General features: G+C 41.4%; 1 protein-coding gene across 7 annotated transcripts in view; it reads right to left on the bottom strand.

Annotated features, from left to right (window-relative positions):
* Positions 1–20,626, bottom strand: part of ATF2 (activating transcription factor 2) — a 70,434-nt gene that overhangs the window by 30,125 nt on the left and 19,683 nt on the right. For 6 of the 7 annotated variants that reach the window (XR_012802696.1, XM_075609019.1, XM_075609018.1 and 3 more), the window contains exons 2-8: positions 17,862–17,932; positions 16,951–17,047; positions 15,725–15,843; positions 15,005–15,136; positions 13,244–13,419; positions 10,674–10,788; positions 6,918–7,004 (exon numbers count right to left, since the gene is read on the bottom strand). Coding sequence is in view for 6 of the 7 variants with exons in the window: in XM_075609016.1 (XP_075465131.1) it covers positions 6,918–7,004; positions 10,674–10,788; positions 13,244–13,419; positions 15,005–15,136; positions 15,725–15,843; positions 16,951–17,047; positions 17,862–17,932 (797 nt within the window). In the remaining variant the exon portion in view is untranslated. The remainder of the gene's footprint in view (positions 1–6,917; positions 7,005–10,673; positions 10,789–13,243; positions 13,420–15,004; positions 15,137–15,724; positions 15,844–16,950; positions 17,048–17,861; positions 17,933–20,626) is intronic. The other variant, XM_075609015.1, reaches the window with a different exon arrangement.

Raw genomic sequence — 20,626 nt, 5'->3', positions numbered from 1 at the left:
CTCATTATCTCCTTGTGTGCCCAAAACACACAGCGTATACCGTATGGCCATACAGCCTTGTACTATACGTCACACTGTCTTGCAGAAGGACAGAATTAAAAAAAATAGCTTGGAAGGGACATACTCCACCATGCTATCGCCAAACATCCTGAATTATCCACTTACAATGCATTGATAAAAACAGGGGCGATATGTTTAGGTTTTTAGCAGGTCAGTACTAAGTGAATAACTATAGCTCATTTAAAAATCGATAGTTTCATATTAAACAGCTGCTTTAATGCAGCAGTCCACATTGATCACCATTTATTTTCCCCATTTTTTTACTTACTTTAAAGAGATTCCTGCCCTTTCCAACACTTGTGTTTTTTTTTTAAAATCTGATGCTCCGTTTAGGATATATAAGCATTTACATGTTTACCTTTATTGAGGATAGTAACATTATACAAGAAACTCATTTAGGCTTCTTTAGGGATTTAAGCTTAAAATGAAGAAGCTAAGGCTGCGCTTATAGTGCCGCCGCCAGCGACGTCACACTGAGGTAGTTGGAAAAATCAAATTGACTTCCAGCGATCGCGACCAAGCCGTCGCTCCGCTTCTACTATAAGCGCACGCGACGGCGGCAATACATTTGTTTTGCTGTGCCGTTGCGGCGCCGGCACTATATGCACGACCTAACGGGGGGGGGGGGGGGTTGGAGGGGAAGGGGAGGAGCGAGACATTCACTGCCCAACTTTAAAGATTTTTCGGCCTCATTCACAAAGTGTGTGATTCTGAATGAGCTCACTGGTGCAGGGGGGAAAAAAAAAAGTGACTAATCTATAAAAAAACATTATTGTAAAATGTACATATAAATAAGCACAGTGTGGTGATGGGGTAATGTGTGTAGGTGTGAATATGTATACACACACTTAGTAGAATACCTCAGCAGAGGGGTAGGTGGAGCAAGGTAGAGGTAAGAATAAAAGTCATTAATGATCACCAACGTGATCCAAATTTAATGTGTTTATTCAGTCCATTATGCAGACATATCCTGATGTTTTGGTCCCCAGAGAGACCTTCTTCGGATCTGAAGAAACATCGGGATATGTCTGCATAATGAACTGAATAAACACATTTTTCTTCTACTCCCTGTGCTTTTGATCTCCTTGGTGACACACACACACACACACACACACACACACACACACACACACACACACACACACACACACACACACACACACACACACACACACACACACACACACCCTTTATATGTGCTGCAGTGCATCAAAATGTAACCTAATATTGAAGGGAAATATATATATTTATTTGATGACAAATTAGCAATAGATGCAGATGACTAAATAAAAATATGTATTAGCAAAACGAATAGAATTATATTAATATGTATAAAAAAAGATATATTTAAACAGTGTTGTTTATATGCTGATAGCCATGTGTGCAAAAATCCCATAAAAAATAAATAATAATAAAGATTAAAAAAAATTGTATAAAAAAGTCCAAAAAAACATATAAAAAGTCCGATACCACTGTGACCCAAATGGGTTAACCTTATTAAGTCCTTTTGGATACTGGCAGCCTTCTTCCTGGGTTCAACAAACTTTCACTGTGTGACCTAAACAGAAAAAAAAAAAGAGAAGAAAAAGCGCCCGATCCTAGTGTGATTGCAGTGAATATGTTTTTAATATTTTGGACATTAACGATTAAAAACTCACAATACCGCCGTGAATAATAAGCATGGTATGAGTAAACTCATGCGCCAACAAGTTGTTCCGAGACGCTGCTCTGCCTGATCTGTCGTCGGATATTCTCCCCTAGAACTCCACTGCTGGTGTTGATGCTTGGAAGATCCTCCGGCAACCCGCAAATGCAGAGAAGAGTTCCTACTCCTAAGGTTCCCAGTGCTCGAGGGCAGATCACAGCCTCTCTCTCCGGCGTCAGGATCCACACTCGCACAGCTACCGTAGGTTACTCACAACACATAACCCTACGCGTTTCTTACGTCTCAGCGGATTTCATCAGGGGATGGACTCTAGTAGCACTCGTATAGTTTATATAGTTCAAGAGTCCAATCAAAGGAGACCTTACTAATTATAAACTCTAAAAGTATATATTAGTCCCTTAATAACTAATAGGGACTAATATATACTTTTAGAGTTTATAATTAAACCGCTGAAATCCGTTGAGATGGAAGAAACACATAGGGTTACGTGTTTGAGTAAGCTACGGTAGCTGTGCGAGTGTGAATCCCGACGCTGAAGAGAAAATATTACATTTTTTTATTCACTGGTATCACACTAGAATCGGGTGCTTTTTCACACAGACACACACACACAGACACACACACACACACACACACACACACACACACACACACACACACACACACACACACACACACACACACACACCCAACAGCTAATGACATAAAACAGTTAAAAAAAAAAAAACATCTGTATAAGCTACCACAAAGCCATTTAAAACAAGCTATCCAAATATGTGTAGTGGGGAATTTACTTTTACAGATATCTAATTAAGGATGCACTGTGTACAAATTATAGATCAATAAAATAAAAAATATCACCTCTAAGAGAAAATATCTAGGTTTTTTTAGCCAGAGGAAATCTCTAGCTTTGCACCTAATTGATTAGTATACCTGGAATATTTTAAATTGATAAATCTGGCATTATTTTTGACCTGACTTCAAAATTTTTGGTGACTCCCCTCCTTCCTCAAAAATACCAAGATCCTAAAAAACGCTTTTTAGAAAACACTGAATCGATCTTGTTGTTAACTTTCCATACAGCAATTTTAGCTTGTGTAGTTTGTACCCTTGAAAGCAAACCTCGCTCACATCTGTCAAAATTTGGTAAGAATAGGTCGTTCCATCATCAGCTTACAGAAACAAGGTAATATTCTCTAGGAACAACTTATGAAAAAGTCAGATCCATATTTCATATCTGCCACAAAAGCTCATCAGAGTAATAACCCTCCTTCTCCTGGGTGTTATCCTACCATCTGCTGCTCTATTACTTATCTTTATTTTGCAACTAATTAACAGCATAATCTTCTAAATTCAGCAAGTTAATTATCATTATTGTGGTCTTTGCAGCATCATCAGTCCTCATGAAGTCTTGTCTCTCCTCCTCCAGAGAACATATGAAAATGAACTAGGTTGGGAAAGGGTCTGTTTAGAGGGGGGCTCATTAGGTGTTTGCTGATGAGCTTGGCATGCAGAGAGGCAGGTCAGGAGAATTCTGCTGAACATGAGGTTCCATGCCGGGCTTAACCAACTTAATATAGCTTTCTGAACAGTTGCCAAGCCGCCCTCTGTCAGCTCTCAATAGAAGACCCCTGCAGTAAACCTACTGGCTTCATACTGCGTAGGAAGATAATTCAGTTTGTCACAAAAGTCTGTACATGGTGGATCCCAGAGGGTAAAACTCCATTTAATGTTCTCTTGATTGTTTCCCCCCCCCCCTTAAGCTCTTTTAGTTAGTTTAACTAGAACACTTCAATATAAAGTGGACCGGTGCGTTTGACTAACCTACCTGGGATGTGACATGTTTGTTACAATTATATCGATTTTTTTTGTAGGCTGTGTCAACATTTTGTTGCCTTACAGTGAAAATAATATAGGCGTTTATGTGGGAGATTTCAACATTGCAAATAAGGCTTTTTGCAAGCTTGCAATATCACGTATTAATATTTCCATTATGTTTTATGGTCATGCTGGTCTAAGACAAGGCATGCTGGTCATTATTTTTAACCCTTTCTTACTTTAGAATTATCTATAGTCTACTGTTTTTTTTTTTTTTTTTTATTGTTTTTTCAAGCATAGATATACAGAAATAAAACAGAGGGTGGTTGTTAGGGGGGGTGGATACATAAAAGGGGATTAGGGGGAGCACAATGGTGAAACAACTGTTCTTGCAGAGGTATACAGAAACAAAACCTTATAGGATGGGTGTGTACATAAAAGAAAGAATGGAAGAGGGAGGAACAGCACAGTAACGGGTCCACAAATCATGATGCTTAACTTAGTTTTGGCTTAGAATGCGGGATCATTATAGGGCAGCTTCTATATCTGATATGGAGACCATCTCTGATGGGCCTGGAGGATGCAAAAAATCCTAGTGTAGTAAAAGTAAATGGAAGAATTTGAGATTATTTTAATTCAGGGAATATACTATAGCTATGGTCAGGTCCCTTTCATACAGCCCCCTCCCAATATCATTTATCTACCGTCTCTGTTTACTTTGTTAGCATTGTGTGTGAAAGCGGACCGATTGTGGAGTAGTAATGCCACACCTCTTCTTCTAACCGTTGCGAAGGAAAAAACAAAAACAAAACTTCTTTATAGAATCTCTCTATCTAGGTAGCTTGGATCGTCTGGGGGACTAAAATGGGTCTCAAATAGGAGGGGAACATCTGCACCCCTTCTTCTTAAAATCCATCTTTGCCATTTTCCTCTTTTATGAGCAATATAAACCTTTCCCCTTAAACGTGAATGCCACAAGGGACCTCACGGGTTTGGCCTACCACAGCAAACATATATGAATACCAGTTTTTAAACTGCTACTGTAGTGTTATTTTAACCTTTTTTTTTTGGTTACAGAACCCTATAAAATTGTATTGTGAAATTCTGCAGAACCCCAAACCTCTGTCTAATATCGTGTCTGAGATCAGACGCATTGTAAGGAACCCCAATCTTCTCTAATTGTATGTCTGAGATCAGCTGCATTGCAAATTCTTCTATATTTGATACAAAATTGCAGAGAACCCTTTAGAGAAGCCCAGGGAACCCAAGGTTTTCTAGGAAGCCCTGTTAAACAAACACTAGTCTACTGTGTAACATTCTTCATAAAGCCTGCAATTCCCTCACATCATTAAAAAAAAAAAACTTTCATATTTATTAGTTCAAAAGTTCTCTATTTTAACTCCAAAATGCAGGTGCTATAAAATATACTAATGTACAATGCCTCACAAGCTGAGCTTCTCTACCGTTTTCTCTTTCATTCTTATAAAGAAGAACACCCATTTCTGAACTATTAAAGCCTTTCTGTGCCCTGCAAATCAGTAGATCTCTGTGGGTGGGTTTGGTAGAGATTACACCCAGATGAAAGGGTCACAGAATCCGCTCTAAAACATGATCTGAAATCCACAGCAATTATACTATATATAAAGCAATTTTTTAATTCATAGTTTCACTAGAAGTACTGTAATGTTTAGTGTCGCTTTTGCAATTAAGGCTGCACCCCAATAGGACTCCTACAGACGTTTAAAAAGTCTATATACATTGGTAATAATAAAGCTTTGGATTCTGATACACGGCACCCAACCTATATAGAATCATTGTTTTTATTTACCAATGTTAACGCGGGTCTTCAGGCTGGAAATACTGGACTTGGCTGTGGATTGTCGTGGAGATTATAAAACAAAGCAGATGATCCTGTGCTCAGTTTTTGTTTTGTGTTTACACATGAATAGCACTCATATGAGATGACAGGTACCTCGCACATGTGGAAGTCTCTCCTTAACCATTAGCGGATGGCTCAATAAATGCCTGAGAATTAAGGGGGTTATTTATCAAGTTGTAAAAAAGAAAAAGAAACAAAGAAATAAAATGGCAGCAAAGGTCACGTAATTTGCATACTTACACTGTGTTCAATTTACTAATTACGTTGTTTGTACTATGTGACACTGCACAAGATGTGTTCTTCATATGTGCATCATAATGATGGGCTCAATACAGCAGAAATCTGTCACCTCATGTCCAAAAACATAGAAATGTACTGTGTATATACATACCTTTGTACATGTCTGTCTGTTATATATATATATATATATATATATATATATATATTTGCATGTCATTTCCCAGAATCCCTTGCTGCAGTGGAAGCACTGTATGCTAGGTGATAATGGTGAAAAGCAGAGGACATCTGAATGTGCTCACAAGTGATATTTGTATTTGAGATAGATATACACACACACACACACACACATTTGTGTGTATGTGTGTGTGTGTGTGTGTATATATAAAGTATTTCAAGTCAAAACAATGTGAATATTTACCTACGGATAGGGTACTTTACCTGCATAAAGAGGTGAATGATAAAAAGAATGAACCATATAACATAAGGGTTTTTTTGTTGTTGTGTTTATCTAAAACTTCATTATTGTATTGTAATTTATAACAATAAGAATACATCTATGTATTGTGACGTGATATGCTGCAGAAATTGCGCCCTTATGATTGAACACCCTTGGTCTTGTGTTGTCATTTACCTGTTGGACCTATCCCTATTGCTAGTCATTTATTTACCTTGTAGTGTCATTTTGTAAGGCACTGCGTACATTGTTGGCGCTATATAAATACAATGATACATACATCCAAATTCCAAACTGCAGTGCACAGAGCTGCGTAATAATGCAGTTATTGGAGATGCACAATAGCGGCCATTTGAAAATATCACGAAAATGTTTTTGAAAAAAAGATTTGTAAGAGCTTGTACTCGGAACGGATAATAGTGCTGCACCATATGCTGCCGGGGGTCTAATCCTGCAGTACATCCCGTGGTGGAACTGATTCAATAGTAGAAAGGCAGCGGGGCACTCGTAAATTGAAGAACTAAAGGGTCTTTATTGAGGTTACATTATTTCTCCTACGCGTTTCGCTTCTAGCTGGGACCGAAACGCGTAGAACGAATATGTAACCTCAATAAAGATACTTTGTTTATTCAATTTACGAGTGCCCTGCTGCCTTTCTACCACCAAAAACTATTTCACACCACTATATTTCCAAGATAAACAAACAACTACGAATACCACAGAATGAAGAAAAAAATAGGATGTATGTAGATGAAATAAGAATAAAAATAGAATTATTTTTTAAATTAAAGTATATTTACCAATTTTGCCTCGGACTGGACAGGCTGTGGGGAAGAAGGCCCTGGGATTCCTGGTATAGTAGGCACCACGGTGACAGGTCTAACAAGCTGTGCAAGGAACATTACAAAAGCATAAACAAATATGACTGACTCATTGAAACGTTTTGAAAGTTAATGTAAATTATACACAATAGCTTGTATTTTAGAACTGATGAAGGGGCTATGGCACCGAAACGTCGGATCATTTTTCTAATACGCTATAATCATTTTCTCTCATTTTGTATTTTTCAGTGTGCCCCATCTTTATACAAAAAGTACAAAAAAAGAAATCTCACATACGTCTTACTCTTCACTTTATTTAAAACCGGTAAAATGATTTAAAATTAACCTTTCCAGCTCTGGAGGTTCGGCGGTACCAGAGTGTGACAGGACCTCTGCCATTTGCGGTCATGTGATCGCTTCACACCCCTGGCTGACAGTAATGGAGGGGCTTTCACTTCCATTTGGATCGGACCAACCGCTCTATTGAAGCAGTTAGCCTGGAAAACTATCCTCTCCCCATGACGACGTATTGGTATGTCAATAGGGCCTCTGGTGTGCCAGAGCATGCAACCAACAGGTACGTCATAGAGAAAACTGAAGGCATTAACCAGACATTCAACTGATGCCCATTTACAATATTTTCCAAACTGATTTAGGAATGGTGTTTCCTTTGTGAATGGAGACCTTAACCCAGTGGTGGAACTCGGCACCGAGGGCCCTACCTGGGAGCGGGTGTGGTGGCAGTGACGGAGGGAGAATACCCTGGTGGCGATTGTGGAAATTGGGCCTGACTTCTGTGTTATGACCATATATGTGGGCTTCGTCTGCCCCAACGTAAGGTCTCACATCACACGTAGGCCCCAGGGAGGTGTTGAGAGAGGGGGGGGCCTGCTAAAGTAAGCGCCACAACAGCGGTTCGTACGTGGAGGATGGGCCCCTAAAGGTGGTTGGACCTGGTACAGCCGTATTGGCTGCACATATTGCAGTTCAGCTACTGTTTTAACCAATTATGTCGAAAAACTTCTGCAACCTCATTTATCTTTAAATATGGTACCCAAATGTGAAGAGTTCTGTCCTTAAAATTTGATTTTTTTTTTTAACATGCGCAATCTCTTTATAAGAAAACAAAAAACTAATTTAAATATCATGATTTACCAGGAAAGGAAGTCGTAGCTATGTTACCCTTAACCCCCTGCTGATAGCGAAGGATTGCGGGCCCCCTCTATGCAGTGTTCATTAAAAGGGATTGTGCCACGTAGCAGCCACCATGCAGCTTTTTTTTTTTTTTTCATTTTTAATTCGACAATCTGCTTCCTTGGAAAGTTTCAGTCGTCCCTGAAGTAATATTTGTAAATTCTGCAAAACGTATTGCTCACCCGGGTTTCTCTCTTTATAGTAATGTGAATGTCATAATCAGCTCAGCAACATAAGAAAAGGGGAAAAGTCTGGGTCAATCGTCTGCCTGTACATGCAACAGTTTTACAAACCGTCTCATCACAAAAATGCTGCAAAGCATTTAGTTTAGGAGTTTAAAAAATATATTTAAACATTGTTTCAGTTGGCCAATTTGTTTAAATGGTGTTCATCAGCTACATTTAAGCCATTACAAATGTCGCTGCGCTGCAATCACTTTGGTCCTTGGAGGGAATGACCCTTTAAACTTTAAAAAAAAAAAAAACACCACCATCTGCAGCACAACAAATAAATGTAAGAAAGTAGTTGATAAAAAGTAACATGACCATTTAAAAAACATAAATAAATAAAAAGGAGTCATGGACTGCACCTTTAATATCACTAAAATAGGCACGTCAGTGTTTCTCATCAAGGGTGCCATGGCCCCCAGTGGAAAAACTCTGCCGGCTACTCAGCTGGTGCGTTTCGCTCGGTCTGGAGGACGAGAGGCTGCAATCCGCCTCTCAACCTGGCACGAGAAGAGAGGTGGATTGCAGCCTCACCGCCATGAATATGGAGTGTGCACAGAATGAGTGTGCTATGTGAGAAGGGAGAGGGGTTGAGAAAACGGGGGAGTGTGCTCTGTGACATGGAGGGTGGGAGGCTGTGGAGTGTGTTGAGAGTAAAGGCGAGTATAAAGTGTGAGTGTAATAACAGTGTTGATCCAAAGAGGATCAGAAAGATTCCCTCTATATATAGCACTCAATGCTGGGTTTGAGTAGGCGGATAACAATGATCCAACAATTAATTACTGTGTAGGTCTCTTGACCAATAGGAACCGGATTGATCAGAAAATAATAAAGTTTTATTGATTCAAATATCCATTAAAAACACACATAAGTTCATTCATACATTAAAATGACCCTGTAGTGAAGTGGCTAAATAGACAGCTTTTAAAGATAGGTATATCTATATGTCATGGATTCAAGTTGCTATCTATGAACATCTATTCCAAATTTGGATCCCGGCAGATAGTAAGGATTTAAATGATATCTTTAGGTGTATTTCCACTGTATATAAACATACATATCATCTAATTGATATCCAAAGATAAACACATATATGCTCAAAATGTATATCGTGGTCAGTATGAGTATTCCTGCAGTGGTGTCCCAAAATTGGATAACCACAGGTAATAAATACCTATACGCACATGTGCTTTATGATCAGGGTATATATCATAGCCAATATAAGTATTCCTGCAGTAACCACGGGTAATAAATACCTATAAGTACATATAGCAGAGAGAAATGGTTGCCAATAAATGTTGTTTAGAATCAGTGCTCGCATATCAAAAGACAAAGTATAACCATCGTAGGAAAGATGATAGGCCTTGACCGCAGCGGGTCCAGAATGCCACGGCAAAATACTGTATAGATACAAGCCTGACTAGGTTGGCAACCATCTACTGCCCAGGATCGGAGATGTCGCCACTTCTGATGACGTCACTCGTGACGCATCACGTTGCCCGACGATCGTTTCGCGTGTACACCACGCTTCTTCAGGGGGGAGGAGTCTACTGTATTTTTGATATAAGTGTGAGTGTGTAAGAAGGCGGTGAGTGTTGTGGGTTTGTGCATGTGAGGAGGGTGAGTGGGAATGGCTGTGTGCAGCCTGAGGAGCAGGGCCGCCACAACATTTAAAAAATCAGTCAGGGGTGCCCGTGCAAAAAGAAAGGGCGAGAACTACTGAAATAAGTTTTCTCAAGATTTAATGAGCGGTGTCGTCCCTTGCTTTCTTAAAAATGTAAACATAAATGTATATTTTGGCATTTGATTGCTTAGAAGATCTACATTTTCTTAACATGACAAAATCACACAAATTAGCATTCATAAACGAAAGTAATGCTCTCAATCTTTGAAAGACAAATAAATCTCAGGCCAATAGAGTTGCAGTAGACCTATATCCCAAAACAGAGGGGCTCAGTTAGAGAGGTGCTCGGCGGGGGAGCAGACCCGGACCCATACCATTCCTCCCCCCCCCCTTAACATCTCTTATTTTATTTTTATTTTCACAGTTGATTTGGTACATGTCTTTGGAACAGTTGTTAACCTTGACACTTTATTGATACCGTCAAGATAAATTGAATGTATGACCTGTCATTGTCAATGTTTGACCTTAAAAAAACAACAAAAACTGAAGTTACAAAAAAAAAAGGACAAACAAATAAAATGTAACTGCATTATAAACACAAGGGAAGTGACACATTGTACATTGAAGAGTTATCTATGTGAACATTAACATTACTAGGAAAATGGAGAATTCCAACACATACAAACTTACTGGGACTGAAGCAGGTATATGTACATTGGAATTTGTGATTGAGGCAGGAATAGCAACAGGCATGGTTTGTCCATTGGGTAGATGTAACAACAAAGGAAAAGGAGCTGGAACTGGTCTGAGGATAGAAAAAAGGAGGGATGTGAACCTTTAAAAACAAACCAACCACAGACGTAGCACATCCACAAATCGTGAAAAATGGAGATGCACAAGCTTTCTTATAAGGCTTCCGGTATACTTTAAAGAAATAACAAAATGGTGAATACTGCACAATATTAAATATAATGGCTTTTTCAGCACATACACAAACGTTAACAGTCATTTGATGTGTTAATCTTTTACCCACACAGATAAAAAGCCATTTGAGGTTGCAATATCTTGCCAACCACTTTTTGCGAGTATACAAAACTTGCCAAACATCCATTACTTTTCCCAGAGGTGCACCAACGGTCAGCCCTATATATGGCTATGTATATGTATTATTGTTGCACAGTGGACCACAAGACACCACAAATACAGAAATCGGACATAAATTGGCAATTAAAATATATGAAGAAAAGTATTTATACTTGCAGACTATTAATAATTAACATATATATGGTCGTAAAAAATAAAGTAAAAACATTATTATTATAATAATATTCAAATTCAAAACTTCGATCAATAAAAATAACGTCTGAGATATTTTTACTTTAAATAGTCTCCGTTTTGGTTTTAGGAAAAACTTAATATATTTCTCTTAACCTCACAGTGCTCTTTCTACTGAATGAAGCCTATAGTTGAACAGTTATTCTGTATCTTTCCAAATCAAGGAATTATATATTTGTGCTACAGTTGCCACCTCTTTTAAGATCACAATTCAACTGGCCATAAAATATTCTCAGAACACTTTATTTTTACACCAATCCTCAGAAACTGTAAATCAGACATTCTTTTTGATATCTATAAATCAATAAAAATGCAAACAAATTCAAACTGTTTGTCATATAAATGATTTAATGAGCACGTGTTTGCATATTCAGAATAGGTTTTAAAATACATGGATTTAAACGTTATAGGTTTCCATAACATCTTTTTACCCTTATCCTAGTTTTTATAGAACGCTCATACCAAAGCCAAATTGAATTACCTTGTCCTAAATACAGCTCAACCCCGTTATAGCGCGATCCGCTATAACGCGGTTTGAGCGTGGACCCCGAATATAAAAAATAAAAAAAACACACACAGCCCCTGCCCCCCTACTTTTTTTTTTGTTGTACACACACACACACACACACACACACACACACACACACACACACACACACACACACGCACACTGCACACGCACACTGCACACGCGCACTGCACACTGCACTGCACACACAGCCCCTACCCCCTACCTCTGGTGTCATGGCTGCTGGGGGCGATAAGTGCGGAGCATCAGTGCGGGGCTGCTGTCAGGGATTGGTGTGGGGCTGCTGGGGGGGATTAGTGCAGAGCTGCTGTGGGGGGGATCGATGCGGGGCCGCTGGGGGCATCATGGGGCTGCTGGCGGGGATTGGTGCGGGGCTGCTGGGGGGGGGGGGGGAGATCGGTGCGGGGCTGCTGGGAGCATCGTGGGGCTGCTGGCGGGGATTGGTGGGGAGATCGGTGCGGGGCTGCTGGGAGCATCGTGGGGCTGCTGGCGGGGATTGGTGGGGAGCTGCTGGGGGAAGTGCGGTTGATGGGGGAAGTACGGTGGCTGCCGGGGGATCGTGTAGGGCTGCCGGCGCATCACTCCACCTCCTACCCCCTCCTTCCCCCGATCTGGTGCGCGGCGGCCATTTAAAAAAAATTATCGCGACCCCGGATATAGCGCAGTCGGATCGGGTGGCCCCAGAGGACCGCGCTATAACGGGGTTGAGCTGTACCTAGTCCTGCTGTCTCTTTTCATAGAAAATAACTAAAAGTCACACAATGAATAAAGATATTAAATAAATTGCAACAGAATCAGTCAAATCTACTTTGTTTACCTTTTCCCTTCAACCTTAGTTTAAACACTTCACCTAATCAGAACCATATGCTAGAGGCGAGTGCAGAACTACATGCCCCATGTTACCTTTTACTGTACTTAAAGAGACAATTCACGTGGGCGATTTTTGTTTGCGAATAAAATTTTTTAACCTAGGATTGATTGAAGCAGAGGGTCTCTGGAGCTGAACCCCAGGGATTCCGTACTTCCGGAGATACAGACCTCCGGAGGAGCCGGTAGCCGCTTTGCTCGGTTAGCGGGGATCACGGAATGGCGGAGTTTCAAAGTTCCCACGCCCTGCCGGCCAATAGGAAGCTGTGACATCATCCTGTTCGGCTTCCTATTTGGCCCACGTGACGCGGGAGCTTTAAACTTTGCAGAGATATTGGCACCCACTTTGGAGGTCTGTATCTTGGGAAGCACGGGGTCCCGTAGTTAAAATTAAATGGGGTTCAGCTCCGGAGACCACCTGCTTCAAATGTAAAAAAAAAAAAGAAAATACAAAAAAAATATAAAAGCATAAATTGTTCCTTTAACTAGAAGGCATGGGCTTAATGAAACAAGGTTCTGTGTTACTTACACTATTGGTCTGTTAGAGGATGGAGCGTGGGTGATTACAGTGCTGGACGTTGGTGAAGGTATTGTCGGTTGAATAATGACACTTGAATCCGAATTTGTAAGCAGCACATTTGGAACCTGAAGTGATGCAGACCGAACAATGGTAGATGTGGGCTGTGCGGTTGGCAATGGCACTTCCTGAAAACAGCAAAAGCAAAAGTTAATGGCCTTTATTGAATATGCTGTGAAGCTGCATCTCCATGTCAGGGATGCTCTCAGCGCCAATTCAATGTATAGCGCTCATAGCTTAGCCGACATGGAAAGCTGCTCCACTAAAACACAGAATACACATATTGTAATTGGTGATGCCTTATATGAATTAGATTTAGCTGATCATGCATTTTAAAAAGAAACACTATTATATTATCTATATTGTAAATGTTCACTTAATAAGAAAAATGTAATACATAAACATCCATGTTACAGAGTCTTGCATAACTAAAACAAAAAAAAAAATTAACATTTTTTTATTTTATTATTAAAATAAAATGTGATGGAAATGTTATGTTACAGATCTATCCAACATTACAATTTGGAAATTACATGCTGCTATGGACCAGATTTGAAATATTTCCCATATTATGGAAACAGATACTTTTTGTCCTTTTGCAAAATGGCAATGGCTTCATTCTCTACCTACTTAATCTATGTCAACGGGACACCTAGGAGTCCTCAAGCTCACGTTAAGTAGGGCGAGTTAGGGCGGGGGTGTTCAACTCCGGTCCTCAAGACCTCCCAACAGGTCCGATTTTTAGGATATCCCAGCTTCAGCACAGGTGGCTCAATCAGAGGCTCAGTTGACTGAGCCACTTGTGCTGAAGCAGGAACTGATTGAGCTACCTGTACTGAAGCAGGGATATCCTGAAAACCTGACCTGTTGGGGATGCTTGAGGACTGGAATTGAGCACCCCTGATTTAGGGGAATATACCCTGTTCCATGAAAGTTTTTGTGAACTATTTTTATGGCTAGGTGAAAGCAGAAATATAAACATAAAAAACGGCAACCATGGCCGAAGTCATAAAGCAGCAGTGAGCACTGATCTACATTTTATGAGAGCTCGTCTTCCTCTTTCTAACACTGCTTGTGTTTTCATAATCTGATACTTTGTTCTGGAGATAAGCAATTGAAATATTAAGTGTCTGAAAGCTTAAAATGGAGCTCTTCCTAGAGCCCAGTGCTCTAGGTCAGGGGTGCGCAAACTTCTTGAGCTGCACCCCCCTGCCTGGGAGCCACAGCGTTTCCGCCCCCTCACCCAATGACTGGTGTCAAATGACGTCGGGGGTCATGTGACGTCACGTGACCCCGTCGAGTCATTTGACACGGGTTGCCATGGCGACGCGTGACGTCATATGACCTTGCAGTGTCATTTGACACTGCATTGCCATGGCGATGCATCGCTGTAGACCCGCAGAGAGCAGGTAAGTGAGTTAGAGAGGCCTCACGCCTCCCCCGGCATTTAATTTAAATGCCGTGGGGAAGAGCACAGGGCCTCTGTAACCGCCCACGCCCCCCCCTACAAATTCTCCAGCCCCCCCTGGGGGGCTCACCACCCAGTTAGCACACCGCTGCCCTAGGTTACCATAGTAACCTCAGAAGCGAGGGATTAAGGAAATCATTATTTTTAACACTAACTTTTTAATTTTTAAAGAACATCTCAGATTCTGGCGGGATTGCGGCCTTAAATATATGTTGCACACTTATTCAATTAAGTGAAACTCTGACCTTTTCATCACTTGTTGTGGACTCCGGATGAGGTAAGGGACTATCTTGATGAGTAGTTTCAACCACAGAAGGCTCTTCAACAATTTTGTTTCTTATCACCGGTGTGACAAGAGGAGACAGATCCAGGGGCAGCTAAAAAAATAAAATAAAAAAATAAAAAAAAGATGTATTACATTACGATTGTTTGATTTGTTATTATGATTTGTTATAGCACAGGATACTGAGGGCCAAAAAAAAACTGCACAGTATCCTTCAGAAAATAGATGTTGAAAGTAATTATGATTAGCAAACAAAAAGCTATAAAGTACATTTTCAGTGATTTGCGAAATCATTATTCCCTTGTGCACTGTATGTCTTTCCTTGTAATTCATTGTGTACAGAGCATAGTTTACCAGCTTAACCTTTATTAATATGGCATGTTACGTTGTGTATTCATTGTAGTGGGTTGCCCCTGAAAAACAGAATAGAGAATGCTCCTCAGCATTATTTGCATGTCACCATATTGTAGGTGTCAACTTACACATCTTAAACCTGTTACGCCAATTCGCCTCCACAGAAAAAGCAAAAGAAGAAAAAGCACTGTAACAAGGAGAACCAAAAAATAGCAAAACGTTTGAGGCATGATGCCTAAAAAAGATTAAAACAAGGAACCTCTGCTGTGTTTCCCGCCGTAGCCGGTGCTTTATTTTACCACCACAGAAACACTGCTCGCTAACTTACCTTCTTAATGTCATCGTCAGACGTCTTCTTGAAGTCATTTTCAAATGGACTTGCAAGCTCGTTGAACAGACCTACTTCTTCACAGTTCTTCAGGAATCGAGTGGGCGTCGGCGTTTGATCTGAAAGTACGGGGGGGGGGGGGAACCTAACTGCATTACCTTTATGTGTTAGGGAATGTACGCGGGCACTGAAAGGGTTAATGTTTCCAAACCGCTCTAGGGAAATTTGGTTTGCTTTGGTGTCGGAAAACAACCAAAGTCACATTTTAAACATGGCTACATCAATTCCTAATGCCTTGGCAGTTGTACAGACTGTTACTGTATTAAGACAAAATGAATAATTAGTTTTTCCTAAGGCAACATTTTTGACTGGCGAGTGTGATGTCCAGTTGTGGTTTTCAGCAGCTAACCATACATTTGATAATGCAGCGATAGTGTCCCAGACGTTTCGGGTTTTTGTTTCCAGAAAATATACCACATTTAAGCATGACTGTAGTAGGCTAAGATTATAACAAAAGTGTCACTGCTACATAGACAACACTAAAGGATCATTTACAACATGTTGTTAATAGCTTAGCATCCAGTGACGTTCTTTGCTATAACACAGGCCAAGTATGAGGCCCATTGTCTAAAATTGAGATGCGCCAAAGTCTTCAGATTTTTGGGGAGTTTTGTTGGGAGGGGGATTGAGGGGGGAGGGTTTCTCTTACATTTTGCATTTTTACACAAGTTTACATTGCTTCGAATCTCTGATAATTGCAGTGACCTTGCACACTGCCTTTTTTTTTTTTACTTGGTTTTTATTAAAGTTTCACCAGGGGAGGGAGTGGAAACTGAAATCATTGGGAGGGGCTCAGAAAAGTAAGATGGGGTGGGTGTGGTTGGGGGTTCAGGGAGTACAGTACAAATCAATAATATAAATTTGCACTAGCATTCTGTGCACACTGCCTTTTAACGCTGGTCAATTTAAGTTTTTGCTAAAATGGCAAATTTCGTCTTTTTGTGAACTAAAAAACAAACAAACAAACAAAAATAAATAAATACTGCGCATCTCTAGTCTCAAAATAATATTGCTAGTGATAATGATTCTTGACATTACAGACCAGGGCTTTCAGTCATTACTGAATGTAATATTCTGGTACAGTAATTGAATGTGGTCATACAGAATTCATTTTTTGCCGTGTTTTGAGAGTCATTTTTATCAGCTACCCCTACTCGAGTACTAACCTGCAACAATTACACTGTCATTTCGAGCAGGTCCAAACTTCAGTGTCATCTCATGTTTATGCTTATGTACAGCCAAGTGATCTTCATTGGTAAAACGCTATGGACAATTGAATATGTGAAAACAGTTTATTCAATTATTTCAACACTTTACATATTTATATATGATGACATATTATATATTCTATCTACAAACCATGTTTATTACCACTGCTAGTACTTCAATAGTGTATTAAGACTAAAAATCATTGCACTCTATAAATCCTTTTACAAGCTAGTACTTTATGTAGTTGTTAACAATCAGATGACATTACGATGGCGATGTGAAATAAGGTTGGCAGAGTCTAAAATATGTCCACTGCAGTGATTTTTTTCATAGTTGCTTCACAGGAAGAAACACACATTTTTACTTTTATACCCCTGTTTTCTAACAAAGAATAAGTATAGCCTCAGGTATTTGCCAGTCTGCTATTTGGCATGGGCAACTCCAGTACTCAAGGGCCACCAACAGGTTAGATTTTCAGGATATCCCTGCTTCAGTCAAAAACTGAACAACCTGTGCTGAAGCAGGGATATCCTGAAAACCTGACCTGTTGGTGGCCCTTGAGTACTGGAGTTGTCGATCCTTGGCATAGCGTCTAAGACGGTTACTCACTACGTCAATGGGAATTTTCTTGTGATAATGCCCTGATCAGCACTATTGTAGTTTAATGAAAATCCTCTAAATATGCTAACGGCTAACCTAATAAAAAATGGCCAATTATGACATGAACATTAAAATGACAGTGATGGTGTTTAAAATGGGTGTGTGTATTCACTTTCCAGAAATGTAGCTTGGTAAACAGCACCGTAGTTTTTACTAGTAACGATGACCTCATTCACTTTTGCTGAATGTTGTTCAGGTATAGTCTTACCTGGCCACATCCGGGGGCAGTGCATACAAATGGTCTGTCATCACTCATATTCCAAAGGTCCTTGTATCTACCTACAAATACAGAATATAGGACATACTTATATGGTTACATGCCCTACTCTGTATAACACAGAAATTCAATATTTTTTTTATTTTAGAAGAACATGCAGTATTAATGGGGAAGGATTACACCGGTTGATGAAGATTGAGAAACTGTAATTTTTGTATTCATATTAGCAAATAAAAGCCATAGAATAGCACAGAATGTAAACCCTTCACCTTATTTTCTGGTTGTCCTATAATGCAGGGTAGCGTAAACTTTTAGTGCTGGCCCCCCTGTCTCTCTCCTTCCGACTCTCGCGACCCCGCCCCCCTCCCGCCTACCTTCATCCACGCCAGATGACGCTGCGGGGTCATGGGACGTAACGACCCGCATAGGGTCAACATCACATGGTGCCACGGCGTAATGTGACGCTACGTTGCCACGGAGACACGTCACAGAGCGGCTAAATCCCGGTAAGTAAATAGTTACAGAGGCCTCATGCGATCCCCCGGCATTTAATTTAAATGTCTGGGGGAAGAGCGGGGCTCTGCTACTGCCCGCGCCCCCTCCCCAGCAAAATCTCCCGCCCCCCCTGGGGGTCGCGCCCCCCACTTTGCGCACCGCTGCTATAATGGATGCATTACTTTGCCACATTGCCCATGCTCATTGCTCATTTATTCAGCAGTGGTTTAGGGCAGGGGTGCTCAACCCCCCCCCCCCCCCAAAAGGTCAGCTTTTCAGGATATCCCTGCTTCAGCACAGCTGGCTCAGAAGCTTAGTCAAAGACTGAGCCTCTGATTGAGCCACCTGTGCTGAAGCTGGGATATCCTGAAAACCTGACCTTTGCGGGGGTGGGGGAGGGCTTGAAGACTGGAGTTGAGCACCCCTGGTTTAGGGTGTACTACAACATTTCACAATAATCAATTATCTTACAAAAGGGATGAAGGGGTTCTCTCATAGGGGCCTATGCAGAGAGCAGCGCTTTTTAAAATTGGAGAGGGGAATAAAAAGTAGGTTTAATGGAGAGTTTTATTCTCCATATGCAGAAATGGGCGAAATCCGCTATTTTTAGCATTACTGCATGTGGAGAATTGTAAATGAGGAGATGCGCGCAGCTGAAAGGGGGAAAAAAAAAACACGCATTTTTTTTTCCCCCTATAGCCGGCGAGATCCTGTTTCTTGCCAACTTTAGTTGGCGGAGAAAAATGACGAAAATCGCGCCAAAAACAGCCGCTAGATGGCGAGCGCACCTTTCTGAATTCGGATACTTTTCAGACTGGCGAGATGTAGTTTCTCGCCAGCCGTGCGGCGAGATTTTGAAATAGAAAAAAAATGGCGCGTTTTCCCTAGCTCGCCATTTTCAGCTGTTTTTAGCGCGATTTTCTCCGGAAAATGGCGAGATTTCAAATAGCGCTGCTCTCTGCATGAGGCCCTTAGTTTCTTTACAATTTGCTGTGTGCTAGAAGACAAACAAAAACAGTGATGTTAAGCTGTTTAAGTAACATTTAACAGTCTCTACTGTTGTTATGACAGTAATACAATTCTTAGATTCTGTGTGTAGTTTATGGTTCTAGTTACAATACTGGTCGTAGAGAGATACAGGTTTATTGTAGGTTGGGATTCATTATAATGGAACAATGTGGTAAAATTATGGTGTAAAGAGCTTTTGAAAATGCACAGGTTTACTCTTAATGTATTCTAATGTATACACAAGAAGAAGGGACCTAAGAGGCATTGAAGGGTGTGGGGATATATATATATATATATACAGTGCTCGACAAACCCGGTCGCCAACTCGCCAGCTGCGATCGGAAATTGGCTCGTGGCCAGTAACATTTCCCCTGCTCTGCAAAAAAAAAAAATCCGCTGCTTGGAAAAAAAAAAAAAATCCCCTGCTCGGAAAAAATAAATAAAAAAATTCCTCTAGCTGATTGGCTGTGACGCGGGATGGAGCTGCCAGGACTTAAAACTGCCCCTTCTCTGCACGGGGGAGAGGTGTGTGCGTGCGTCTGCTCCTCCTCCTCCTTTATACTGAATATCCTCCTGTATAATTGTGTCAGCTCCTGCACTGATCCGGTCATGGAGGATTTTGGACAGATGTGGAGGTGGGTGGAATGAAATGCAATTTAAATACACTGTTTCTCCTTCCCCCACTGCTCCCGCTGCCCGCGCGGGCTGGAAGGTAATGGCGCGGGTGTTTCTCCTTCCCCCCCCTCTCCCGCTGCCCGCGCGGGCTGGAAGGTAATGGCGCGGGTGTTTCTCCTTCACCCACTGCTCCCGCTGCCCGCGCGGGCTGAAAGGTAATGGCGCTGGTGATTTTCCTTCCCCCCCCCTCTCCCGCTGCCCGCGCGGGCTGGGAGGTAATGGCGCTGGTGATTTTCCTTCCCCCCTCTCCCGCTGCCCGCGCGGGCTGGAAAGTAATGGCGCGGGTGATTTTCCTTCCCCCCCCCTCTCCCGCTGCCCGCGCGGGCTGGAAGGTCATGGCGCGGGTGTTTCTCCTTACCCCACTGCCCGCGCGGGCTGGAAGGTAATGGCGCTGGTGATTTTCCTTCCCCCCCCCCCTCTCCCACTGCCCGCGCGGGCTGGAAGGTAACGGCGCTGGTGATTTTCCTTCCCCCCCTCTCCCGCTACCCGCGCGGTCTGGAAGGTAATGGCGGTGGTGATTTTCCTTCCCCCACTGCTCCCGCTGCCCGCGCGGGTCGGGAGGTAGTAGTGCGTGTGTT

Source organism: Ascaphus truei, chromosome 7 (genome assembly GCF_040206685.1).
Source record: "Ascaphus truei isolate aAscTru1 chromosome 7, aAscTru1.hap1, whole genome shotgun sequence".
NCBI classification, from domain to species: domain Eukaryota; kingdom Metazoa; phylum Chordata; class Amphibia; order Anura; family Ascaphidae; genus Ascaphus; species Ascaphus truei.
The sequence above is the reverse complement of the archived record's forward strand: the minus strand, read 5'-3'. Positions and strand labels throughout refer to the sequence as shown.